The sequence below is a fragment of the Lutra lutra genome, chromosome 4 (genome assembly GCF_902655055.1).
Source record: "Lutra lutra chromosome 4, mLutLut1.2, whole genome shotgun sequence".
NCBI classification, from domain to species: domain Eukaryota; kingdom Metazoa; phylum Chordata; class Mammalia; order Carnivora; family Mustelidae; genus Lutra; species Lutra lutra.
This window is the reverse complement of record NC_062281.1, coordinates 197,336,777-197,362,903: the sequence shown is the minus strand read 5'-3', so window position 1 is coordinate 197,362,903 and position 26,127 is coordinate 197,336,777. Positions and strand designations below refer to the sequence as shown.

The 26,127-nt window shown below is 61.5% G+C and overlaps 2 protein-coding genes across 3 annotated transcripts; both read right to left on the bottom strand.

Moving 5' to 3' along the window:
* Window positions 1-859: 859 nt before the first annotated feature.
* C1QTNF12 (C1q and TNF related 12) lies at window positions 860-8,384 on the bottom strand. The gene is made up of 9 exons (XM_047725632.1): window positions 7,771-8,384; window positions 5,129-7,490; window positions 2,829-2,945; window positions 2,639-2,750; window positions 2,403-2,551; window positions 1,788-1,896; window positions 1,502-1,592; window positions 1,240-1,318; window positions 860-1,045 (listed from the first exon to the last, which is right to left on the bottom strand). The coding sequence occupies exons 2-9, from the start codon at window positions 5,294-5,296 to the stop codon at window positions 947-949; spliced, it is 924 nt and encodes a 307-aa protein (XP_047581588.1). The 5' UTR covers window positions 5,297-7,490; window positions 7,771-8,384; the 3' UTR covers window positions 860-946.
* A 147-nt stretch (window positions 8,385-8,531) lies between these two features.
* On the bottom strand, window positions 8,532-23,795 carry UBE2J2 (ubiquitin conjugating enzyme E2 J2). Of its 2 annotated transcripts, XM_047725635.1 has the most exons (8): window positions 23,604-23,795; window positions 22,240-22,410; window positions 19,468-19,598; window positions 16,671-16,711; window positions 11,646-11,748; window positions 11,428-11,566; window positions 10,690-10,770; window positions 8,532-10,075 (listed from the first exon to the last, which is right to left on the bottom strand). In XM_047725635.1, the coding sequence occupies exons 3-8, from the start codon at window positions 19,596-19,598 to the stop codon at window positions 9,791-9,793; spliced, it is 780 nt and encodes a 259-aa protein (XP_047581591.1). In that variant the 5' UTR covers window positions 22,240-22,410; window positions 23,604-23,795; the 3' UTR covers window positions 8,532-9,790. The 2 variants fall into 2 exon arrangements, with proteins under 2 accessions (XP_047581591.1, XP_047581590.1); XM_047725634.1 differs by lacking the exon at window positions 22,240-22,410 and having other exon boundaries at window positions 23,604-23,794.
* Between the last annotated feature and the right edge of the window lie 2,332 nt (window positions 23,796-26,127).

The window sequence follows — 26,127 nt, the reverse complement described above, 5'->3', positions numbered from 1 at the left end:
GCTGCAGGGAGGGTCCCAAGGGGAGGGGCTGGAGAACGGCCCTCGGGCTCCGATCTCCTCCCGCCCTGCCTCCCACCCCCACCCCCTGAGCCTGCCGAAGACCCCGGAGCACTTGCCCTCCCCCTCCCCCGCCCACTCACAGGGCCGGGGAGGCCCTTCCCTGCTCCGCCTTGGAAGGGGGGCTTCAGGCCCTGCCCCCAGCCCCCAGGCATCTGGGGAGAGGCCAGGGGCCTGGCCTCGGCCCTCCAGGTGGGGCTGCCGCCGAGGGCCCAGGTGCCAGACAGAGATGGTATCTCAGCAGCTCCGCAGAGGCCCGGACATCCCGAGACCAAATCACATTCTTTGGTCTGGGTTTCCCGGAGCCGAATCAGGGCGCGGTACAGAGCCCAAATCCACAGGACCCGCAGGCAGGGCCTTGGCTCCCCGCCCCGTGGTTTGCTTCCGGCCGCGGGGGCAGCCGCTGGGCGTGGAGGGTGCCCTTGGCCCCGCCCGCAGACGCATGCGCACTAGCACCGCGGCGCGCAGGGCCCCCCCCGCCCCCGCCCAGGTTCTCGGGTGCAGCCCTGCGCGGGCCTCCACTTGTGTGCTCCCCACACCTGACCCCGCAGGGCAAGGCCTTCCCAAGGGCTCCCCACCTTGCCCTCTGCATCCCACACAGTGACAGCAAATGGCATCCGGCCGCCATCGGACTCACCAGCTTCTGGGACTTGTGGTGCCCCAGGCTGAATGGATCTGGGTCCCCGGGGCCCCGCAGATGTCCATAGGCTACTGCTTCCAAGACTGGACACCAGCCCACATGTCCTTCCAGGGCTGCACACCCACCCCCACCTGCATGATGAACAGTAACCACGCGACAGCAAGGGCTGAGAGCTCTTTATTGCTGGGACCACAGATTTAACAGTGGACAGTGGGGGTGGGTGGGCCCCGTGGGCCCCCTGTCTGGCCCTCACGTGCCCAGGAGCAGGCCGGAGAAGCTGGAGCCACTCTGGATGGTGAGGGTTGTCCCAGAGCCGTTGTCCACGAAGACGGAGGCATACTGTCCAGCCTGTGGACCCCCCCCCACCCAGTGGGCGTCACCAGCCATGGCAGCACACAGAGGAATGAAGCGCGAGCCCCACCAGGCAGCACCCACCCCGGGGGTTACGTGGCCGGTGTCCATCCACGCGCAGGGCTGAGCGGGGCCAGGCAAAGGCTCCAGGCCTGAGGCCCGTCCCCACCCGGCTGGCCCTCCCGCCTTACCTGCAGCTCCAGCAGCCCCTCTACGTGCACGGTGAAGACTCTGCCGCGGCTCTCCAGGCCCGAGATGGCCTCCAGGGACCTGGACGCAGCATCACAGTGGGGGGGTGAGGGCGCCGCTGGCTGCAGGGCCAGGACCCCACCCGGGTACACGGGACAGCTCTGCGTCTGCAGCAGCCCCTCCCTCTCCGCAGGCAGGACAGTCCAGGCCTGGCCACCACCCCTGCTGCAGCATCAACAGTGCCCCCAAGGAAGGCCCACTCACGCGTGTCGATGACACAGGGACTCGATGCAGACAAGCACTCGCACGGTGTCTCGAGCCCGCACCCTCGCCCTGCCCTGCGGCTCCCTGTGGTCTGTAGAGACAGGCACGCCTGCAGCAGCCCCCCGGGGAGCACAGAGCAGAGAGGGGCAGGGGCTAGACAGCCAGGTGCAGGCCCAGGAGCGGCCAAGCTGGAGGAGAGTGGGCCCTCAGCAAGAGCCCCAGCGGGAGGTGGGGATGGAGGCATGTCTTCAAGGGGACCCAGGCCTGGGGGCTGGCCCCCACTCACCCACGTGCAGGCTGGCGGAGAACTGGAAGATGGCGGTCAATGGGGCTGTGAACCGGCCTGAGGCCAGGCTCAAGCCAGACCCCCGCAGGAAGGCGCCCTGGGCCGTGGGCTGGAGGGACAGCAGGTGAAGAGCCAGCTGCAGTGCCCGGGGCCCTCATCTTGCACATCCAGCCTGGGGGAGGCGCCTGTGACCGACAGCCACCACCACAAGCAGGCCCCCAGTGGGCAGGATCGGCAGCGGGGGACCCATGTTTCTGGGCCCACCCGGCTCCAGGCCCCAAGAGATGGAAGAACCCTCAAGAGCCCCCACCAGGGAAGGCATCCCTGGCTCCTGGCCCCCTTGGACCCCACCCAAAGTTGTGGCACACAGGACCTGCTAATCCTGACTCAGGTCACCCCACCCCCTGTGCCTGGCTCCCCTAGGCACCCTCTGTGTGTGTGTGCTGGGCGACTGTCCCAGGCTGGCTATGAGCCTCGCCCAGCAGTGGGGAGCCGACCCAGCACCTGGCCCCCCCACCCCCACTGGCCCCTACTGGGATACGAGGAGCCCCCTCCCCCACCTCCGGACCCGCGCAGATACCCCAGAGGACCAGGCCCGGCCCCACGCGCACTCACAGCCTGGAAGCCATGCAGCTCCACCAGCGTCTTCTCGTCCACCACCAGGGGGCCCTTCAGGGCGCAGTGGAAGGCCTCGGCCACCAGCCGCCCTGTCCCCTCAGGCAGCGATGGGCCCAGCAGCCCCAAGAACCGGCGCTCAGTGGCCTCTGTGGGGAAAGGGTGAGAGCAGCGTCTCGGGTCAGGGTGTGGTCACCCCCAGGGCCCAGGCGGAAAGATCTGGGATGGGGTCTCACCTTTCAGCATCTCCTGAAACTCTCGCAGCAGGGCTTCCTGGGTGACTGTGGCACCGGGGGGCCCGGGGGGCCCGGGCGGCCCGGGCGGCCCAGGGGGGCCAGAGAGGCCTCGCTGAGGGGTGGCAGGAGAAAGTCAGGGTCCCAGTGGGAGCCACAGCCACCCCCCCTGGGTTCAGACCCCGCAGCTCACCGACTTCTTGTCCTGGCCCCGGCCCCGTTTCTTGGAGGCCCCATCGTGTGGACGCCGGACGAAGTTCAGCCAGGTCATGTGGGCGTCTGAGAACTCAGACCCTAGGCCCTCAGGTGGCTGCAGGGCCAGAGGACAGAGCTACTGTGCTGCCCCCGGGCCCCCACGAGGCCTCCCCTATTGTCCCCAGGGGAGAGTGGAGAGACTCAGGGCCCAGGCCACCTGGGGCAGGACTCAGCACATATGAGAAACATGGTAATGGGTCACTGCAGGCCACCGCTAGGGACCCAGACCAGGACACACAGGGCAAGGGCTTGGGGCCTTTGTGGAAGCCAGGACCTGATGTCCAGGCACCTTGGTTCTGGTTCCGTATTGGAGCGACCATGTCCGCTCCCACTGCACCGGGTTCCCAAGCCGACGGGCACACCCGTGTAGACATGGGCCTGCCCCACACATCCCCGCAGGTGGCCAGTAAAGAGCAGGAGTAAGTTCTCGGGGGTGGAGGGTGCTCCCCAAGAGCTTCAGAGTCCCGCAGAGCTGGGAAAAGCACGGGCACAGGCCCTGCTCTGCGCTGGGCGTCAGGTGGGTGAGCGGACAGCCCTGGCCGGGCTCCTTGGGCTCGGACCCAGGCCACAGCGGCCCAGCCCACCTGACTGTTCAAGCAAGGGCTGGGAGGGGCAGAGCTGCCTGAGACCATGCCCCCCTCTCCCCTCCACCCACTCCCCCCAGCCCAGTTTCTGCACCGGGACAAGCCCGAGAGGCAGCAGCCCCCGAAGCCCCAGTCGAAGAAAAGCACATCCCACTGAGGGGTGTGGGCTGGGGAGAGAGTCGGCCCGTCTCCGAGGCAGCCTGCAGGCCAGGCTGGGGCAGGAAGCTCATCCCACGGGCAGGAACACAGCAGACGCTGGACTGGCTGGGGGACAGCCACCACCACAGGGCTAGAGCAGAGCCCTGGCCACTCTCAGAGGGCTCTTTCCGGCAGCGCAGGCTGAGAGGCCCCGACTGCGGGGTCCAGTCCGGCGGGCAGCCCTCGGTCCCAGACATGGCAAGAGCCAGGTTCCGAGGCCAGGCGCTGCCTCCCAGCCCAGGAGGGGCAGGGCTTCTCAGGAGACCAGACAGGACAGGAGGGGCAGGGAGGGTGCCTCCCACCCCTGATCTGGGGCCCACCCAGAGAAGAGGGAGAAGCCAGGGATATTTGAATATCCTGGTTCCTGGTGTATCTGCTCTCTGCCTGGTGGCCTGGCTGCCATCCTCCCTAGCCACACCTGAGGGACTCAGGGGCCTTGAGACAAGTCTGTCAGTGGTGTCTACGGGCCAAGGGCTACAGGAGTCAGGGGCAGGTGGAAGAGGAGTCCACCCCCAGCAGGAGGAGCAGGGGTCCCACGGTCTGGGGTATGTGTCACATGGCAGCCCCCCACAATGGAGACACTCCTGGAATAGAGATTTGCCTGTTTGTCCCCAGGCGGACCCGTGCCTACCCCCAGAAGCTGCCAGTAGCCCACCCTTCTCTGGATGGCAGGGCCCGAGGACTCACACTCCTCAGCCTGCCCATCTGGAAAATGGGGCCTCAGGCTCCAACGGGCCGCGTGGGCTGAGAGCAGCCGCGCTGGCTGCAGCGGAGACGCCCTTGGAGGCGGGAGGCCAGGATCAAAGGCATGAGGGCTTGGGCGGTGGGAGGCCTGCCCCAGCAACTGCCTCTCTCTTTTCAGGCCTGCGGCCCCCACAGGGGCAGACCCATGCTGCTGGGGTCAGCTCCAACCCCCCCCACCGAGATACCTGGCCCAAGATGGTGGAGGGCCAAGGCTGAGGGGGGTCTCAGAGGGGACCCCAGGGGCAGACTGAGGCCAGAGGGACTCCAAGGACCAGAACACTGGCTATGTCAGAGGCCACCAGGGGTGCTGGGCACACAGTGGGGGGAGCAGGGCAAGGACCTCCAGGAAGTACAGGGTCCAAGCTAGCCTTCGCCTCTCCAGCCACCCAAGTTGTGGGTTACTTGGATTCCCAACAAGGGGGCTCCCCCCACAACCTGCTCCACAGCAGGCTGCTAGAGGCATGTGGGACCTGGGGCTTCAAAGGGTCCAACACAGCCCCTCCCCTCCCCCACCCTTCCCCTGGGCCCAGGGCCCCGGGCCCCAGTGGCCGCCCCAAAGAACAGCTGCTGCGAGCCCTGCCCAAAGCCCCACTCCGCCCAGACAGGCCAGGGAGGCCCAGAGCACCAGGCAGGGCAGAGCCAGAGAGAAGGTGGCCGCCCTAAGCCTACGAGTATACACAACCCGCCCCACGTGCAACCAGCCCGAGCGTACCTTGGGGGAGCCCAGCAGCCCCTCGCTGTGGGACGTGGTGGCGGTGGGGGGCTCAGTGCCCTGGCCGGGCTGCTGAGGCCTCTTGGGCTTCCGCCGCGCCCCAACGGCCCCCAGGAGCGAGAGCTGCAGCCCGAGGGCCACAGCAGCGGCCGCCCAAGCCCAGTGCATGGCGCCCGGCAGCTCCAGACCCCAGTGGCGGCTCAGCCCGGTGAGCGGGTACCCCCAGGTGCGCTCATGGGGGCGGCGGTGCAGCCGGCACTCAGGGCCCCCCTGCGGAGACACAGCCCCCGGGGGCACCTCGCCACCTCCCTGCACGTGCAGGCAGGGTGAGCCTGCGGCGGCCACACAGGCACCCGGCTGGGGCAGACCACTCCAGGGACGCACTCCCTCCCGATCCCCCGGGGCTGGGACCGGCGCCCGCCTCCCTCATATGCAGTGCCCCGGCTGCCCGCGCATGCTGCCAGATAAACCCTCCCCTCCGCCCCAAAGCTCCAAGGGGGAGGGCTCACACTCTGCGTGCTCTGCCAGCCAACAGGGGCTCCCCTGCCAGCCCGGGGGCGGAGACGGGGGCGTTAGGCTGCGGCAAGGGGCTGCTCCCTGCCCTGGGAAACAGCCCCCGCCCTTCTCCAGGAGGGCCGACTGGCCCTGCAAACTGTTGACACGAACTCACCCCACTCTGCTCCCAGAAAAGCTCCTAGCACCTCATATCCAGGAGGCCCAGGGGCAGGGACAAACTCCATCAGGACAGAGAGCCCCATCTGCCCTTCCTGCGTAAGACCCACTTCATTCAGGCCCTCCGGATCCTTCCAGCCCTGCCCCAGGCCCCCTCCAGGCCCTCTGACAGAGGTCCCCCTACCCAAGAGTCCTGGTGATGCCCAGAAGCCTGGTTCAGACCCTGCTCCTGCGAAAGGCAGGACGTGGCAAAGACCAGGCTCCCAGCCACATCGGGGCTTGGTGACCCTGGGCACTGGCCCTCCACTGGGGTAAGCATGTCTAGTGAGAGGGGGACTGAGTGACCTCAGAGAAAGTCATGGTGGGCGGCCTGGCTGAGGCTTTCCCCGAGTCCTTCCACCCCCTCCTCTTCTTGGGGCACAAGGCCAAACCTTAGTGCCCGAAGGGGTGCCCTCACCCAACCAGGCCTCTCGGCTTCCTGCGGTCTTCAGCCAGCAGGGGAAAGGGACAGAAGTCCGAGGAGAGAGAGCACAAGACTTCCCCCCAGCGGGACCTGAAAACCGGTGGGTGGGTCCCCAGGGAGAGTTAGTGCCCTTCCTTAACCACCAGCACACTACAGGCAACAGGGTGACCGAGGCCAGCTGAAGCCACCCAAGCCTTGCAGAGTCAATCACCACATGACGGGGGCCAGGTGGGCTGACAGCTGCCCCTTGGTGGACCAAGCCTACCATGGCTAGCCCCGAGCCCAGAGCAAGGTGGGGGCACACCGGTCCTGGTGGACAGCACGAGTCCTCCACCAGGAACTCCTCAATTTCCAGACATCCGCCAGGAATGACAAAGGCAGACCCTAGACCCAGACCACGTCCACGGTTGGCAGCTACAGGCAGAGCCATCCCCAGAGCCAAGCCTGGTGGGGAAGATGTGAGGAGTGTCTGCCCAGGGTCATCCGTCCCCCCTCCTGGTCCAGGCAGAGCTGGTCAGCTTCAGGGACAACAGCGGGCAGTGATGGCAAACTGCGAGATCACTGTCAGAGACTCAGCTCCCAATGCCTGGGTCTTGAAGAGGGCCATGCTGCAGAAGATCCCCTTGTGCCCTGCCCGGCTGGGACCCTCAATGTGACCTGCATCCAACACCAGGTAAGGAAAGTGGCCCAGGAGACGCCCACTGAGCTGCTAGACAGCCCCCGACAGGCTAGGCACCTCTTCTTCTAGCAACTGCATCCTGATAGCCCAATCCTCAGAGGCTTCGAAGTGTCCGCAGAGTGCCGGGGGCAGTGGACCATCCCTGACTGGCTGCTGCCGTGGGCACTGCCAACTGGCCAGCCTCCAGCACAGTCCTACAGGCAGGTCGACCTACAGCGGACGGCCTCTGAAGCTGGACGGGGCAGCCACACAGCAATGGGCCTCAAACAGGTCCAACCGTGCCTGAACCATAAGGTTCTGCTCCCATCCTGAGGCACCTCGACGATAAACAGGAAGGACCACTTCCCTGGCCCACTGGTTGGTAAGCTTCTTCCGGGCTGTGCTCTGCAGGGGGACGCGGCCCCCTTGGGCTCAGGTCCAGTGTCAGGGAAGCAGCTCCCTGCTTTCCAGTGCTTCCTCTCCCTCTCCCCTGCATCCTATGGGTCCTCTCAGGGGCCTAGCTCCCCCAGTTGAGCACAGGAGCTGCCTGGAAAACCATCAAAGGGACCCTGCTCTCGAGTCCTCCACACCCTACTGCCCCAGACACCCACTGCCCCTGGAGGGGAGGCCCAGGCCCACAGCCACACCTCTCTACCCACAAAGTCACAACCCAGACGCTGGGCCTCATCCCCACAGCAGCCTGCCCCCGTGATGCCCTCGACATACCGACGGCCACCCCAGCCTCAGACCCAGACCATTCGGCTGCATTCACAAGCTTCCAGGCTCAAACTCAGGCCTGGGGAAGTTTCTTGGGGGCAGAGATGCTGGGAATGGTCTTCGCAAGACCACCCAGGACCCCTTCTCCTCTGTCCGTGCAGCCTGACTTTGGTCAGGGCTTCGTCCCTGGATTAAGAGACTCCAAACACGGCTTGCCCCCAGCGGTTCAGATGGGCCAACCACTGGGGACACCCAATTGCCCTCCACCAAGGGCTCCACACGAGAGCGAGGGGCCGGTGACGCCTCTGAGGGAGAACAACATGGACACGGGGTCAGATGTGTGGACCCACAGGACAAGTCCGTCTTTTTTGTTGTTGTTGTTGAAGTGTTTATTTATTTATTTTAAGCAATCTCTACACCCGATGTGGGGCTCAAACTCACGACTACGAGATCAAGGGTCACCTGCTCTTCTGACTGGGCCAGCCAGGCACCCCAAGGTCATCTTGTACCTCGGGTCACTGCAGAAAGCTTGCTGCCGCGGACACTGGATGAAGGCTCGGCACGGATGGGTTGGCCCCGCTGACAAAGGGTTTTTAAGAGCGGACACTTCACATTCGGCAAGGAAATAACCCACGTTAAGTAAAGCATTTGCTGCGGAACTTGCCTCAACACCTCAGGAAACACCAAGTGCTGGGGTCAGATGCGGCCGCGGACAGAGCGCACGCCAGCCGACACACACGCGGGGCCCCACGGCTGCTCACGAGGCGCCGCTGCGCCGCAGACACAGTAGCTCCAGCCCCACAGGCCGCGCCGCTGGGCTGCCCGCAGGCGAGCCCGGCACTGGGCGGAGATGGGCTTGCGTTTCCACCAACAGAGACTCGAACAGCACAACATTTAGGAACAAGATATAATGAAAGGTTTTTTCACAAGAGTGGGTTAAATACACACGAGTGGTAAACTGTAGAGCAATTTTAAATAAACAGATCAAAAAGCAAAGAATGTGGAAGCTGCACGAGTGCACGGCCACACTCGAGGCCCGGGAGCCGCAGACACGGCGATCTCAACGGACGCGGAGTGAGAATCCTCACACGGGCGCCTGCCGGAGAGGTCAGCAGCCCAGGAGCCGTGTCCACCCCGCCGGCCCCGTCCTTCCTGGGATGCCCAGTCCATGTGTGGCCTTCCAGGGCAGAGCCCACACCGGACACGGGTCAGCTGCGGGAAGAACACGGGAGCCTACCTTTAGGGTAAAGCACACATCTGGACCAAGTGTGAGGGGAGCCCCGACGTGCACAGAACCTGCCTGTCAGGTATGGACCCCGGGGGGCTGCTGGGGGTCAGAGGAAATGTCCTGCGGGCACTGGGAGCCTGGAGGTGGCCGCGGGAGGCCCGGCCTGGCATGGGTGTGGAGGCGAGGGCGGGAGGAGGGTAAAGGGGTGGGAGGAAGGTAAAGGGGCGGCCGCCTTAGGGACCACGCGGGACGCGACGTGGTGGCTCTCCAAGGAAGGGGTGCCACCTTGTGGTCAGGAAGCAACAGACGCTGAATGTCAGCTTCACCTCGACAACCCACTCTGCGAGGACTGCTCCTTCCCACTGAACACAAACACATTTCAAATGCTGAGGCCCAAAGCCCCACATCTCCTGGCCCCCACCTGTGGCTGCCCCTGGCCAGCCCCTGGGCCCCACGGCCAGGCCCCCTGCCCCTGCCAGCCGGGCGCAGCTGTGGGAACCGCTCCTGCCTGTGGGCCGGGGCTCCACTGGACCAAGAATGCACGCAGAGTATTTGATAATCGAGTTTTGTATTTTTAAGTGACCAAATCTAATAAAATGAAAAACAGGTTTACTAAAACAGGTCCAAAAGACGATACAGGAGATAAGCTATAAAACCAAAGCATGAGGCCCCTCCTCCTCGGCACCCAAGCTCCATGGTCCCCAACAGACCCCAGAGTGAGGACAGGGAGCTGAGAATCTTGCATCTCCTCTAAATCCAAATTACACACTTTGGTTTTTGTTTTCCTTTTCAAGGTTTTTAAAAAGCTACCCCAGGAGTCAGGCAGGTCCACCCTGCGCTCGGCGACACGTCCAGCCAGCCCGTGGCAAGCTCGGGCCCAGTGTCCCTCGTTTTTGACCACTTCTGCCAGCCGTGGCACGCGGCTCACTCCTGCGCTATGCTTCTCAGCACGTACTTGACCGTGTAGGCAAAAGCCGCAAACCCAACTATAACAAACAAGTTCGCCAGGGCACCGCCCAGGAGTCCATGGTGCCGGTTGGCCTGCTGGAGCCCCGCGAGGTGTGGCCCAGCCCCTGGCGCGTGCCCATTGAGGAGCTGAAGCCCGTTCTGACCATGGTGTGTTTCCCCATCTGGAACCACATCTGGTAAGGGGAGAGCCTGGGGTCGGCTACTGAGTTCATCTTGGGCTTTCTGTTTCTGTTTAATTTCCTAAGATAAAAACAGAAAAAAACAAGGGTTGGTCTGAACAAACAAATTCCTTTAGAACTAGGGATCATTCTAAGATCCACCCGTAGGTGGAAGACCTGTGGGGCCTGCAGTCGCCGGCCCCCTGTGCTCAACCCTGACACCCACCCCCGGAGGTGAGGGCTGCTGCTAACCTGTTTACAGAAGAGGGGGTCCAGGGACTTGTCAAAATCACCAAGCCTGCACCTCGCAGGGCCTAGACTGAGTCAGTCCAAGCAACACAGGATCACTGGGACCTCGACCTCAATGTGGCTCACCCTGCCCCTCCTGGCCAAGGGCCCTCCCTGCGGCTCAGCAGCCCACCTGAGGAGCTCCACGTCCTGATGTCCTTCCCTCTCCCTGGCCCCCCCAGCTCCAACCCCACCACATCCAAGCCCCTAGCTCCCTGGGCACCCTGAGGAGAGGGGCAGGGCTGTACCCGCCCATCAGCTCCTCCAGGCGCACGTGGGAACGGGTGCTCTCCATACGGTCTATGTGCGGCCCAGGGACCCAGAGCAGCGGAGTCTTCTCTGGGGAAGACTCGGACATGAAAGTGCTCCTGACAAGGGGGAGCAAAACGGAGCCGGCCTATCCCTTACCTCCACGACTTCAGGGAATAATTCACAAAAGACTTTGTCTTTCAAATTAAATGCTAAACTTTGTGCAGCCAGTTGTCTTTTCTAAGAAGAAAGAGAACGGAAATATCAGCCCGAAGACTAATTTCAAATTCTAAATTAATTTCCATTTTTTCAAATTCTATGTCATCCTCAAAAGCTCCGGTCTTCACGTGGTTGAAAGCACCCAATAAACTCGGTCTTCAGAACAAACTAACTCAGTCTTATGACAACGCATGTATCTTTCCATTATCATCAACTAATAACTTTAATTCCTACTTAAACAAGAGAAAAATAGGGGCGCCTGGGTGGCTCAGTGGGTGAAGCCTCTGCCTTCGGCTCAAGTCATGATCTCCGGGTCCTGGGATCGAGCCCCGCATCGGGCTCTCTGCTCAGCGGGGAGCCTGCTTCCCCCTCCCCCTCTGCCTGCCTCTGCCTGCTTGTGATCTGTTGTCTGTCCGATAAAGAAGTAAAATCTTTAAAAAATAAACCAATAAGTAAATTTTAAAACCGGAAAAATAAAAACCAGCTAACAAGGACTAGATACCTCGCTATCTGTGGACTGGGCTGCACAGCTGCCCGTTCTGCCCCCCGCCCCCAAGCCCCTGAGGAAGCTTGGCCTGTTCTTCCCACTGCTGAGGAGAACAAGGAGCCCCAGAGCAGGGAGTCTCCGCACAGTGTCTGGGGAGTCCCCAACACGTGGCCGCGCTCTCCACCCCTCACCGTGAAGTCCGATGTCTCTATGCTGCCCAGGGTGGGGCCCTTCTCCACCATGAAGCTAAGGAGCCCCGTCAGGATGGTGGAGACGGACCAGGCCGGGTTCCACGTGTCTGGGTGGAAATCCGTGATGGAAAGACACAGCCTGCAAAACAGGGACCCACTCAACAGAGCTCACCCCAATCCTGACCTCACTCGATACTGGAGAAACAGAAATGCCTTACCTCGTATTGCACTTAAATCTTCCATTGGGCGTGATCATATAAATACTAGGAGGTTTAAAAGGAAATTCTCTGGGAAAAACTAGTTTTCCATGATAATAGCCACCTATATCAAAACAGAAAGAGCCTGTCATGGTTCACAGTGCAACTCCTGTGGGGACAAACTGCTCACACCCAGCCCCATTCCAGCCCTCAGGCTGGCATCACTGCCCTCGGCCTCCCACCCCACCCCACCCGCTCTCCCCCATCTCTGTGCCCACCAGCTGACTGCCCCTGGAACACAGGAGTCTTGCTGGAGGTCTCACTGGGGGCTCATGACCAAAACTTAGGAGCAGCTTTGCCCCATACGACCACCACACAAACCCTGCTCAACCTTCCCATGCCCACCTCTCACCTAGAGCAGGGCACCAGAAGAGAAGTTGTACTGGGCTCCTCACTGGCCCCCTCCTGCCGCCCTTCCCAGCATGACAGCCAAGGTCACCCCTGTTCAGATCCCCTCCCTCCTACACTACTCATTTCTCCTTCTCCACTGAACTATACCCAGCAATAAACAGAACTGCCATCATTTCTCCCACCGTAAAAAAACACAAAACTCTGGCCGCCACCCCCTTCCAACTCCTGCCAATCGCTCACTCTCCTTTCTGGAAAACCCCCAGACAGCTACGCCCAAGTCCACCCTGACGAGGGCCCTGCTCCCACCATGATCCCCCAAACCTCGAGACCCCGGACCTCCCCTCCCACCTCACCACCACTCCTGATCCTGCCTCAAGTCCTCAAGTCCTGCATTCTCACTCCACCCCCTAAGCGCTACCCACTGGCTCCTTTGGTGCCCTCCCTGACCACTCACACCTCTGGGCCCTCACAGTCTCATGTGACATGAGGGTGCAATCATTAGTCTCCCACCAGCACCTCCACACGGGCCTCTGGGGCTCCTCCCCTCACTCCGGACCCATGACCTGAACATCCAGGCAACACTGTTCAGAGGAGTCTGAGAGAGAATTCTGGCTATTTTCTGGCTATTTTCCCCAAAGAGCAGTTCCAACCTCTTCCAACAGATTAAACTCTGGGAGGACCCACAGCCATACCCATGCCCCGTCCCCCGGCCCAGCCGCCATTCCACACCGACTCCAACAGCAAATCCTGTCGGTCGCACCTTCAAACTGATCCAGACCAACACTGGGGGGGCCCTGCTAGCCGCACGGCCTTCACCCTGCCCCCTCAGCTCCCAGACCCACTGCCCCATGCCTACTGGAGGCCTCACACCCTCCTCTCAGGGCCACACCTGGGAGCCTGCTGGAAATGCAGAGCCCTGGGCCCAGCGCAGCAGGCTAAGTGACGCACGCTGACAGCACACCTGGTGATGTGCGCACAACTGAGGCTTCACAAGCTGCCTGACCTCCACCTGGGATCCCCGCTGTCCCCAGCACCCCGGGTGTGGTCCCACCTCAAGGACTGGGGCACACTAGTCCCAAAGAGCCACACATCTCTGCTCCAAGGCCACTCCTGGGTAGGCCCTCCCCACCAGGGCCCTGGCCCCCTCGCGTGAGTGCGGTCTTCCACTCCAGCCTCTGCCAGTGGTGGAAGGATGGCATCAGCAAGTGTCCCTTGTAAGGCCAATCCAGCAAGCAGACAAGTCCACTACTGAGAAACTAACACCATAAATGACACTCAGAGCACACTCACTCAAAATTACTAAGAAAAGCCAAACTGGACAACAGCCAAGTGATACACACAGGGGCTTTTCCTAAGAGGAAGCAGAAGAATCGGGCACGTCTGAGGCTCAGCTCCCAGGAAACAGCGGCCACGGGCAGCTCAGCGGAAGGCACCGGGAAGACAGGCACTGCCTCACAGCACGAGCGCACGGCTGCTGGGGAAATGGCATTCTCAATTCCCGCGCCAGCCCCGCACCGGTACCTCCATCGGGTACTGGAGGAAAGCCAGGTGAAGACCTTCCACCGAGGGGAGAGCTCCGGGCAGGAGCCGGGCAGAGAGGCAACCACACAGGGAGCAAACTGGAGAAGCGAACGGCAAGTCGCAATACAACGGCGGGCGGCGCGTGAGGGGCCACCGAAGCCCTCGGGCCTCCGCATCTAGGCGTGCAGGTGTGCTCCGCGCACAGGAGATGAACTCTGGGAGGGTCTGTGCTGAGGGGGCCCGGAGGCTCAGTGTGAGAGGGAAGAGGCAAAGCAGGGCCCGCAGGGCAGAGCCTCGCCCAGAGGTCAAGCCCTCAGGAAGTGCAGGGAAGCAGTGCCAGGCCAGCAGCTCCCACATCCTTCACTCCCAGTGTCCACAGGGAACGGCGTGAGGAGCACAGCCTCGGCCGAGCGCTGGGGACAGAAACTACCGAGAGCACTGTGGCCCTGGGAGGCAGCCGGGGAGAGCGCCCAGCACGCCGCCGCCCTTCCTCCACCAAACTGCTTTGGCAACTAAGTGGAAAAAAAGAAAAAACCCACTGGCCACAAATATGCCGGCCCGTTCCTGGGTTCTCTGCTCTGTCCCGCGGACCCGCACCCCCACGTTTCCCTCCAGTCTGCTCACTGAGGCTGCGGAGTCTGAAGCTGAAGCAGAGCGACGACTCCTGCTCGCCCCTGCCCTAGCTACTCCGACCCTCTGCCCTTCTGCATACACTTTAGAACAAAACTCGCATATCGAACAAAACACTTTCGTTACAACTCTGACGGGGATCGTGTAAGATCTACAGATGGCTTCAGGGAGAACCCTCCACGGCACCTGCACTAGCGGGAGGCGGCTTCTGAGCTGCGAGGGTCGGTGGGCCTGGGGCTCGCCAGGGCAAGCACGGTCGCGGAGCCCAGAGGCCAGCCAGTGCCGAGCCGAGCAGACATGGACAGGGAGAGGAGCCACGAGAGGCTGGGAAGGAAGGGTCAGGACATCCAGAAGTCAGAGGAGAAGCAAGTGAGGAGGAAGCCAGGCCAGAGTCAACACCCCTGGAGTCCACAGAACCCCAGGCACTGAGGCCTGAGATCTGTCCCCTGGACTGGCAGTTCACAGGGGTCCCTTATTAACCAAGAGAGCGGCGAGCACAAGGAAGGCCTTAGGCTGCAGAGTGTAGCCCTGAGCTGAGGGGATGGGCGGCAGGGACGGGGACAGACGCTGAGGAGGGCAGTGAAGGGAGAGGAGGCAGAGGAGGGGAAGGAGGAGGAAGAAGGAAGGGGGAGGAGAAGCAGCAGGAAAAGCTCTGTATCTGAAGGGAATCTTGCTGGCAGCCTGAGGGCCAGAACCAGCAGGTAAACACACAGGGGAGTACCAGCCACAAGGAGGCACTGGTGACAGTGCTGGATCTGGAGAGAGGGCGCCTCTTCCTGTACAGAGACAGGGGACCCCATGCTAGCCAGGCCTGGGGATCAGCGAATCTCCTGGAGTCCCAGCTGTGCATGCCTTCACTTGGGGGGGCCTGCCCTCTCCTCCCCCTGCTGCCTCCACCGCCATCCAGGCTCACTTCCAGCAGCAACAGGCCTGGACACAAAATTAATAAACGTTTACTATTTATTCGGAAAATAATAAAACTACAAAAAAATAAACTTAAAAATCAGGGACAACGCCCCTTGGCAGAGAGAAAACACACTCACTCCTAGTGTGTTAGAAACACATGTTTAGGGGCGCCTGGGTGGCTCAGTGGGTGAAGCCTCTGCCTTCGGCTCAGGTCACAATCTCAGGGTCCTAGGATCGAGCCCCACATCGGGCTCTCTGCTCCGTGGGGAGCCTGCTTCCCTCCCTCTCTCTGCCTGCCTCTCTGCCTGCTTGTGATCTCTGTCAAATAAATCAATAAATCAATAAATCTTTAGGAACACATGTTTAACAACCATTCTAACATGATCTGTCCAGACGGCCTGAAGCCCATCTTTTGCTGCATTTCTAGAAGCCCCCCTGCGAGCACACCAAGGCCACACGCTACTGCTGGTCACTTGGGCCCCAACATGACACTATGAACATGCCCTGCAGAGAGCTTCTGCACGTGCCTCCCCAGGACACACCTGCCCGTGCCAGGAACTCCCGCACCGAAGGAGAGTCTACCCAAGGCTGGTGACACACGCACGGCATGTTCTCCTCCAGTGGCCAGACTCTCGTCTACTGAAATCTTATGCCAAAGCCCCCTGTGGGTGTAGGTGTCGCCCGAAGCAAGGACCCAGCGGCTAGAGAGCTGAAGGTGCTGCCCACCCAGCCACAGCTCTGCCCTGGGCTTGCCCTGCCATGGCCCATCTCTCCCCTGGCCTAAACCAAGGCTGGTGCCAGGCTGCCTGCGGCCCCTGACGTGCTGACTAATCCCAGGTCTACTTTGTAAATGACACCAGACGACCCTGGGTGGCATCAGCGGATCAGCCTCAGCAGCAAGTGGGAGAGCAGAGGTGCCCAGCTGGCCCAGAGCAGATCCTAAGCCTCAGTGTCCCATCCACAAAGAGGCCCAAAACTTGGCTCAGAGGGCTCAGCAGAGTGAGAGCTCCATAATTACACCTTTCCCTCCTCGGACAATATTCACGTTGGTCTGAACAAACCCCAGGAGAAGCTGGCCACGCTGTCCTGCTCACCAGGCCTGCCTTCCAGCTCTGATCCCACTGATGTGAGAGGCTGGGTGAACCCCGACACTTACAGACAGCTTCCGAAGACTGAACACAACGGCAAAAAACCAAACACTTCTTGGACCTGGAGAAACACTGGGATGGATTCCAAGAAAGTCCAATCTCACTCGTGCACATCCAAAATAGGGCGTGATTCACAGATACCAAGTGTTTGACAGGTGACGTCTACTCAGATGGTAAACAGTGGGGCGTCTGGGGGGCTCAGTCATTAAGCCACTGCCTTCAGCTCAGGTCATGATCCCTGGGTCCTGGGATCGAGCCCCACATTGGGGTCTCTGCTCAGCGGGAAGCCTGCTTCTCCCTCTCCCACTCCCCCGCTTGTGTTCTCTCTCTCACTGTCTCTCTCTCTGTCAAATAAATAAATAAAATCCTAAGTAAAAAAAAAAAAAAAGATGAAACGGCCTCTTGTTCCTCTCAATCAGATCAGACTTACCTTCATACGGAGTCATCTCTGGGCCTCGGACCACATAGTGCCTGAGGGAGAGAAGAAAATCAGCGGGCTCTGGGATGGCAACTTCTCCAAACCTGGAGTCACTCCAAGGCTGGGCTTTGTAGGGTCCCGTGAAACCTGATACTCACAAACAATCAGCAGATGAACTTGTACTGTAGACGCTTTAGTCACTTTGTAACAGAACCTTGAAAACAGTATCTTGTGAGTCTTCCACAAAATATTTTTGTGTGTACGATATGCAAGAGAGAAACCCTAACAGTTACAGCCAAGTGAAAAGGGTTCCAACGGGATTTCACATTCATTCCTGAGGTGTACCTGGAAACTTGCATTTCCAGGGAAATGCACGGAAACACATTTCCAGGGGAAACTTGTGTGCCCAAATATTATGAAGTAGGCCAAGCAGGGGACAGCTGGTGACATGAGTTGGCTGTGTGTCTCCCAGTGTTGCTGTTCCTGCTCTGGGAGAACACACATGACCTCAGAGCAGCTGTCCTGTAGCTGGAGGAACAGGCACAGCCCACAACCATCACTGAAGTCCCCGCACAGAGCCCAAGCCCAGGCTGGGCCCACGTGCCTCAGACCAAAAGCACCGGCACCCACAGACTCCACTCTCCCACACAAACACAGAGCTCCAGCTGTATGTCAAGAGGTGTTTGGACTTAAGGGTTTTCAAACAAAACAGAAAAGCACAAAGGAGAAAGTAGAACCAACCAGAAATGCACGACCACACACGCCTGTTAACCCTTCAATTACCATCCCTTCACAGACCCCCTCTTCCCACAAACACCACGTTAACGTCGTGGGCCGTACAACACCTGCTATCTGCTCGCTGATACATTTTACTCCCGGAACAGTCATCCGGTGTTGGCCGACCAGGAACAACCCGGACAGCTAAGCATGTGAGCCCCCCAGGAACACGGCCTTACTCTGTCACTGCTCCCAAGCCTGGCGCCCAGTTCAAGAACACAGGGTAGGGGCAACGAGTAAGTGTGGGGAACCAGCACCCGGAGCAGCAGAGCAGGGGACGCCCAGGGCTGGGCATAAGAGCCCATCCAGTGGGCCGGACGTGGCTATCCTCGGCCAGCTCTGGGAACTGGATTCCGGAGCGGGGAGAAGGTCTCACCACCCCAACTAAATTACCTGTGCTAAAAATAGGATCCATGCCAAAAGGAAGCCCGCCTTCCGGCTGGGAGTCTGGAACACTGGGAGGTGCCAGGCAGAGGTGCCTACATGACCTACTCCCCCTGGAAATCCCAAGCCCTGGATCTCTGCAGGCTTCCCTGGTAGACAGAACCTCAAATGTGTCGCCACAGCAGGTCCGTGAGAGCCCACGGGGACGGAAGCTTGTCCTTGGCCTCCTACGGACTCTGCCTCCAGTGCCTTGTCCGTGTGCCGACTTTGCTCACTTTTTCTCTGTAAGAAACCTTAGCAGCAGCTCCTCCTCGTGAGTGACTGAGCCCGGGGACCTGAACTCACAGGCAGGCAGAGGCTCCCCAAACAAAGAGGACCTCCCTGCCACGGCTCCGTAAGCGGCGCCACGCAGTTTTTGTGGCCTGGGGGCAGGGAGAGCTCTGCCTGTGAGCTCTGCCTGTGAGCCTGAAGCCCCACCCACACGAGCCCCTCACCCTGAGAGCCTTCCCCTCACCTGTCAGCGCCCTTCTAAGCTGAGGAAGGCGGATCCAGAACCCTGAAACTACCTGCCCAGTCGGAAAAGGATTTCTTTTTAACTCTGTTCAGTTGTTTCCTCTGGATCAAAGAAACTTAAAAAATACTTTTTTTTTTTTAAATGGGCTCCACGCTGCAACGAACTTTTAACCCTGAGATCCAGACCTGAGCTGAGACTAGCCGGCTTAACCAACTGAGCCATTCAAGTGCCCCTCGGAGACACTTTCTGAGATCAAAACACTTTCAGTACCTTTCAAGCAGGGGTGCCTCGCAGCTCAGCTGACCATCGGACTCTTGGTCTCAGCTCAAGTCATGATCTCAGGGTTGTGGGACCTAGTGCCACCATCAGGCTCTGGGCTCAATGAGGAGCCTGCTCAGGACTCCTTCCCTCCCCCTCTCTTCCCACTGGCACGTGCGCACACTCTCTCTCTCAAATAAACAAGTAAGATTTTAAAAAAGAAATACCCTTCAAACAGAAAATGCTTACTACTTGGGCCCTACACTTTACTTCCCACAAAAGCAGCAACGCACCTGGTAAGGGCCGCACGTCTGTAGAAGCAGGTAGGTTCCCAAGGCCACACTTGAACACAGCCAAAGAGTCACTACGAAACAAGTGTCCATGAGGTATAGAGCCTGTCTCATCAGCCCAACGGCTTCCCAGGCCAGTGCCAGGTGCTGAGGTGTCAGGACCCCTGACCCTTTGTCACAAACTCTCCAAGGCAGGACAGGCTACTTCACATCACCAACAAGCGAAGAGCAGAGAAGAGTCTAGAAATGCAGCTTCTCCACCAACAACTGTGAGACCGATACACTCCAAAGCCTCCGCTGTGGATCCCACAAACCAGCAGCCCCACCCCCACCCCCCGCCAAACGGTGCTCTCCAGAACTTTCTCTCCAGCCCCAGTATGCAGGGGTGAAGGAAGACCCCATCGCGGGCCCAGCGGCCACCTATTACGAAGACAACCAGGACACATCCGCAGGCCTCTGCCTACTCACATCTAAAAAAGGTGCACCATTCCCGATGCCATGGCGGGAGCACGAAAGCCACCCAGCCAAGCCCGCAGAGAACCCAGGTGACAGTCAGTGTGAGGTGAGTGGCCATCCAGAGCCTTACCATTCAAGAATATTGGAAGGGAGGGGCTCAGCACAGATATAAGGCACCGGGTCCTTCTTAATTCGAAGATAGTCCTGTTTCAGCCGCTGGGTCGCTGTCGTTGGAGCTCTTTTATTGCTGTTGCTGCTCATCTGTGAAAACAAACACAAAGGAAAGGGCTCACAAAGGAAAGGGCACACCACTGCCTTCCTCACCCACAGACGGCTCGGCAGTCCCCCCCTCGGCTTCTGTCTCCGCAGCCCAGCAGCAAGCCAAGTTAATCCCAGCCACCCAGAACCCAGGCCTGTGGGCTGCCCTGACTTGCCCACCCACTCAGACGCCTGCAGGACTGGCAGAGTCTCCTTTTCCGTCTGCCCTGCCACAACCTTCGTTTATGTAACATCAGATGCAAAGATTAAGGGGAAAAAAGAGAAACCCAAAGCCTCACTCCTGTCGTCAAAGAACCAAAACGGGAAGAAAAATATCGGATTCAGAGGGTCCTCAGTAGAGGTGTGCCGAAGCCAGCCTGGGCCAGGGCTCCTGAGTGACTGAGCGGTTCTCACCGACCCTGTGCTACCCAACGTTTATACCGCGGGAATCAGGGTGCACCCCAAACCAGCCCCCACGGAGAGCCTGCTGTCAGGCATTTTCCAACACATCTACCACTGGTCAAAAGTGCATGGGGGGAGCAGGGGAGCAGAGAAAGCACCTCGGAGACGGGAGAGAGATAGGGACCCTTGAAAGTCTGACACACATGCCCGGAAGAGGGAGAAGGAGCGCCCTCCAGAGAGAAGGAGCTACAGGGACACAGGCAGCCTCATGGGTCCAGGGAAGAGCCCTGGGCCACTCTGTAAGGAGCCAAGGGGCAGTAAATGAGACTGACAAGGCTGGGCAGGGAGGCAAGGCCAGGCGGCTGGGCAGCACATCACGGAGTTTTTAGGTCCAAGCCTGAAGGAAGATCGAATTTTCTGTTTGATCACTTGGACATGGGGCGCCTGGGTGGCTCAGTCGGTTAAGCGTCTGCCTTCAGCTCAAGTCACGCACTATCCCAGGCTGCTAGGACGGAGTCCTGCACCAAGCTCCCTGCTCAGCAGGGAGTCGGCTTCTCCCTCTCTGCAAGCCCCCGCCACCGCTCTCGCACTCTTCTCAAACAAATAGAATCTTAAAAAAAAAAAAAAAAGTTACTTGAACTGTTCAGTGAAGGTCAAATGGGGCAGCTGAGATGGGACGGCAGGGACAGGACAGCACTGACGGCTGAGGACCAGGAGCGAAGTCACAGCCATCGTTCAAGAGAAGAGGCATGACCTGGCTTAGGGAGCCCTGGGACACTTCAGCTATGCTCAGAGACAGAAGGGAGGGACGGCGAGAGAAGACAGAGCCCCCCACCCTCACAGACACCCGAGCAGCTCCAACCTGAACTGCTATAAACGCTGAAGCTCCCCGTAAGACGGCAAAAAGTTCTGCTGCTAAAAATAAAGCGTGAAAGCTGCTGGTCTAAAATGCGATGGAGACAGAGGACACGCAGGGGCGCGCAGGGATGGAAAGGAGCAGCAGCTCCAGCTTCCAGGCGAAAGTGGTGGCAGACGGGAGCCATACCTGCCCTGCTCTCCCCCGTGACACTGACACTGCCAGTCAGCAATCTCGGGCCATCCTGCCACAGCACTGGACATCAGTGGTTAGGATCGCCACCTGACCTCCGGCCTCTGCAGGCCTGAAGTCACTCCGCCCCCACCTCCCACGACGGTGCCTGCCCTCCTCGTCTTCGCCTCAGGGCCTCTGTGCGCTCATTTCCCGAGCGACAGCTCCGACAGGTCAGAGGTCCACAGACTCCTGCCCCCTTGCAGGCCGACTTCCCCTCGGAGCACTCAGCCCCTCCACGACAGCCAGGGCTCCGTGCGCTCGCTCTGTACCCCAGGACCGCGGAGCAATCCTCCACACACCACTGCCCACCGCACAACTTCAGGATCTCTGTTCCCCTCCTCCTCCTGTCCCCACTGCACCCGCCCTAATGTAGGCTCTCATGACTGTTCCCATTAACCCCCACAACAGCCTCCCAACTGGCCTCCTCCTCCCAGTGTCACCCCGGTCCAGCCGGCCTGTATACTGAAGTCAGACTGGCGTTTTCTCCAGCCACAGCTCGGACCACAGCACTTCCAGACCCCCCAGAGCCAAGCGAGTAAACCTGAACGCCCCCCCTGCTTGCCAAGCCCTTGACAAAGAAGCCGCAGCTCTCCCTCCTAGCTCCCCGGTCCCGAGTCCCTTCCTCGCCCTCGCCGCCGGCAGAAAGTTCACTCAGGCCCTCCCTGGCCTAGTTCAAAAGTGAAGTCCCTCAAAAGCCTCCCCGATCTCCCCAAACGGCTCCACCCAGCCTCCCGCAGCCCAGCTCCACAGCACACAGGTTCCCGCCAGGCCCCAGCAGAGATGCTGGTGACCCCACAGCAGGACGAGCGACAGAACAGCCTGGGAAGGGACGCTTTCCCGCACAGCACTGCCCCCAGCTCCCGGCCCAGCCACGCAGGCCAGGGGGCTCACTTGGGACCAGCACCTCCTAACGGACGGCCCCAAGCCGCCGCTCGGCACCGTCCGGGCTCCTGCAGGCGTGCACGTGAGGTCGGCACTCTGCCACGTGTGAAACAGTTCTCTGGGTTACTCAAACGCCACTGTTTGGACTTAATCACGTGGCCAGGCCGGATGCTTGGTGAAGGCCACTGGGCAGCCTCGCAAAACAGACGGGTCCAGCCTGGTCAGTCACAAACGTCTCTCTCATTCTTGCTCCCAAGCGCGGGTCTTCACCTTTACGACTCAACTACTCGGCTCACGGGAAGGAAGGGCTCCCGACGGGCCCCTCCTGTGCCTCAGTCAGCGGTCGCACAGCCCCTGCAGCCTCCGGCACGGACACACCCCGTGAAGCATGTCTCAGGTTCGTGCAAACCCCACAGACGGGGCACGTGAAAGTGCATTTTGCTGAAAGACATTTAAAAAAATGGCGTGAATAAAAAACGTTCACCCCCAGAGGCTGGAAAACAGCAGCCTGAACCAGTGCCACGGGGACGCGCCCTCGCAGCCCCCGCCCAGAGTCCACCGCCCGTGCCTTTTTTCTCCGCTCATCTCTCCGCTCGGTGGAAGCCGAACCCAGGTGACCGCGTGGCAAGAGACCTTGGCCTGCGTGACCCCTGGGCACGTGACACACCCAAGCCCAGGGCTTTCACGGAAGTGCCTGCTCTCTCCACCGGGTGGGCTCCACAGGCTGCAGCGAAGCCCGGGGCTGATGGAGGCAGCCCCGTTACCACGCCTGCGCCTGCCTGGGCGGGGAGCTGCCCCCGAGGTCACCCTTCAGAACGGGGCAGAGGCCGAAGTGCAAGTTCTAGGCCCTGAGATGCGCGTGCCTGCTGGGCACAGCCGGTTTTCCGATTCCGCCCTTTTCCACCGACGCTGCCTCACCTGGAGCGCACGGAGCGCCGGCCTCCCGCCGCGGGGCCGGGCTCTTACGCACCTGCCAGCGCTACGCCCACGAGGCTGGGCCTCACGCTCTCGCTGCTCCACGCCTGGGCCCGGAGAGAGGCCGGCCAGGTGCTGTCGGCTGAAAGCGGCCGACCCCGGGGCGGCCGCAGGTAACCGGCAGGCGCGCCGAGTGGGCGGGCACACGTGAAGAACCGGCCCGGGGCCCAGGCGCAGCCGCCCGGCTCTCAGCGCCTCCTGCTCCCTCCTCGGCCACTGCCCCGACAGCCACGACCCCAGCACACTGGTTCCTGCCGGGGCTCACGAAACCGCCTGGGGGCCGTGCAGGGGAAGCGGCGGCGGGCTCGAGGGCAGCCACCCCAACACCGATGCCCGGGGACATTTACACACCAAGACCCGTGCCGGCCAGTCCTGGAGGTGCCCGCGAGCGCCACGAACAGGAGGCCTTTCCGCAGCGGCCCAGCCGCGGGGCCACCCACACCCCCAAGCTGGCCGGAGGAGCAGCCGGCCCGGAGCCCCGGGCGCCCCGCCGTAACCGACCTCCGGTTCTGCGCACGGAGGCTCCCGGCCGGGGCCCCTCGAGCGGCAGACCGGGCGGGGACAAGCCTTGCGACAGCCCCGTGCCCTCCGCGCGGGCCGGCGCCGGCGGGGCGGACGCGCGGCCGAAGCCCCGGCTCGGGCCCGCGCCGCGCTCTCACCTCTCCCCGTCGCCGCGCGTGGGCCGCCGCCGCGCTCAGGCTCGCCGTGGTCGAGGCCGGAGCAGGGAAGGAAGAGCGTGGCCCGCGCCGGAGAGCCGCACCGCGCCGGGACGGAAGCCACCGAACCGCCGCAGCGCCGCCGCCGCCTCAGCCTGCAAGATGGCCGTTCGCGGGGCGGGGGAGGCTCATCCCCGCTTCCGATTCCGGTGCGCCGCGCTCTGGGGCGGCCGCTCTAGCCGGCCGGGCGGACGTCGCCTGCGTCTCGCTGCCACCTCCCGCCCCGCGCGGCCGAGAACGTCCGCGCGTGCGCACTGGCGAGCGGCCGCGTGAGACGGAGCCCGAGGGCGGAGGGTCGGCGCGTGCGCACCGGCAGGCGGTGCCGCGGCGGGCGCGGTGCGGGCGCGGGCGCGGTGCGGGCTCGGACGCGCGGCCTCTCTGGTGGTCTAGTCAGGCGGTCGGGGCCCTGTGAAGCATCCTTCCGCCATAATGCTGTCCGGCGGGCGGCCCCAGGGGTTGTCGGCGGCCGCAGGGATCCTGGACCCCTCACCCTGCACAGTTTCTTCCTCCCGAGAAGCCCGGCCGACGGGGCCGCCCCCGAGCGGGGTGCGCCGTTCTGGGGAAGACAGACAAGCCCAGGCAAAGGGTGATCCCCGAGGTGCCGGCGTGCTCTCCGCTTTGAGTTCACTGGGACCCCGACTCTCCCGTCGGCTACCTTCCAAAGGACGGGGCCAGTCCGGCCTGGGGGGCGCGGTCCTCGTGCCGTCGTGTAACAGGAGAGCGCCCGAGGCACTAGGGTCCCCCGGCCCCATCAGTGACCGAACCCGCTCTGGCACCTGAGGGTCAGGTCCTGATTGGCCTTCCTTGCCTGGCCACCAGTGGGGCGCGGGGATGGGGAGCCCCGCGAGAACTTGGTCAGGTGGGGTCTGCCGTGGGCAAGCCTGTCCAACCCCTGCCCATGGCGAGAGCCGGCCTCCTAAAAATAGTTCCACTGTTTCCCCAACTGAATTTTCCGCCCAGCCCATGAATAGGGTCATTATGCAACAGTGGACACTGCACTGAGGCTTGCCTTCTGCTCCCACGGTCCCCTCCCTGGCCGGGGGGAGGTGGGGAGAAGCTGGCCACCCCGACATGGAGTACGCCTGAGACAGGCAGGTGGGGACACTGTTCCAAGGGCCAGTGTCAGTGGAAAGGACCCCGACTGCAGAGGCCTGGAGCTGGCCCTCTCCACCTCCTCAAGTCTGCCATGAGGGAAGTTCTGGGGGGACATGAGGATGACACACAGGAGGTAGGAAAGTTGGTGTCCGAATGTGGGGCGGGCGGGGTGGCTGAGCAAGTCGGCGTAAGCTGCCTACCGCCCTCCCTAGAGAGAAAACCCAAGACAGGCCCAAGTGGGGGCCTCAGGTGTCCCCCCATAGGTGGTGTCAGGGGAAGTGCTGCATATCAACTAGGAGGCAGGTGGTGGTCATCAGCCCGCACAGATCTGGAGAGGTCATTGCTGTGTTGGACTGTATGGCGCTGTGGGACATAGCTGGGGCTCCAGCCCTGCACCATGCCCCTGACTGCCTCATGGCTTGGGCCACGAGTCAACGTGGTCACTGACCACATGCCCATGACAGTGGACACTGGGCACCAACAGGTCCAGCCGTGGCAACTGGCGGAGGACAGGCACCATGCTGACCCTCGAGTCTGGCCCACCCAGGAAATCTCAGGCAGGGTCTGAGCAGCTGTGGCAGATCTGGCCCCAGGCCTTGGGTGGAACCCCGGAGGAGTGCTCATGGTCCCTCCATCCATCCGCAGCCAGACAAGTCAACCGTGGGAACCCGGCCTGCTTCTGCCTCCAACCCTATCACCCGTCCCCCGCCGGCCTGCCTTCTGGGGAGGCTGGCAGGTTCCAGAGCTCAGCCTCCTGCTGACACACTCAGCATGCTGACTTCACTCCTCTGCCTCCTCCAGGGTCCGCCATCCCCACAAGGGGCGGACTGGCTGTTCTTAGCACATAGGAAGTTATGTAAGGGAGGCCTCTCAGGGGCGGCTGGGGCTCGAGCACAGGTGTGTCTGGCACACACCCACACACACCTGCAGAGCACAGGCTGTGAGAGTGCGGTTGGGGCCCCAGGCAGGTAGAGGCCCTCTCTTGCCTCAGTTTGTCTGTGTAAAATGGGGGTGCTGACTTATGTGGGAGCACCTTGTTGGGAAAACTCAGCTCGGAACCCCTCAGCATCAGCCCCCACCCTCCTGATCACCAAGCACCCTGAGCCACACCTAAGGGAGAAGGTCCCGAAGACAGATGTGGCCCGCAGGTCCTGCCAAGACCTCACTCCAACCACATATGCTGTCTTCCAGGTCCCCAAGGCCCAAGCTGCCCAGCCCTCTGGCCATAGAGCGGATGGCCCCGCAGTTGAGACGGGCGTGGGCAGCTCGGCTGGCAGCAAATGACAACTGAGACCGTCTCAGACTCCGAAGTCACCTTCCGGGGCACAAGGAGCAGCCCTTTCTGCCAGTCTTCCAGCCCTGCCTCTTGCGT

Bases quoted from the DNA above. Each gene is read 5' to 3' on its own strand.
- C1QTNF12 (XM_047725632.1), bottom strand. From the start codon at position 5,296: ATGCACTGGGCTTGGGCGGCCGCTGCTGTGGCCCTCGGGCTGCAGCTC. The intron at 2,946-5,128 runs GTACGCTCGGGC...CTGGCCCTGCAG, and splicing joins GGCTGCTGGGCTCCCCCAAG to CCACCTGAGGGCCTAGGGTC. The intron at 1,593-1,787 runs GTGAGTGGGGGC...CTGTCTCTACAG, and splicing joins CTCCGCCAGCCTGCACGTGG to ACCACAGGGAGCCGCAGGGC.
- UBE2J2 (XM_047725635.1), bottom strand. From the start codon at position 19,598: ATGAGCAGCAACAGCAATAAAAGAGCTCCAACGACAGCGACCCAGCGG. The intron at 11,567-11,645 runs GTAAGGCATTTC...CCTGTTTTGCAG, and splicing joins AGATTTAAGTGCAATACGAG to GCTGTGTCTTTCCATCACGG. The intron at 10,076-10,689 runs GTAAGGGATAGG...TTTTTATCTTAG, and splicing joins TATTCCCTGAAGTCGTGGAG to GAAATTAAACAGAAACAGAA.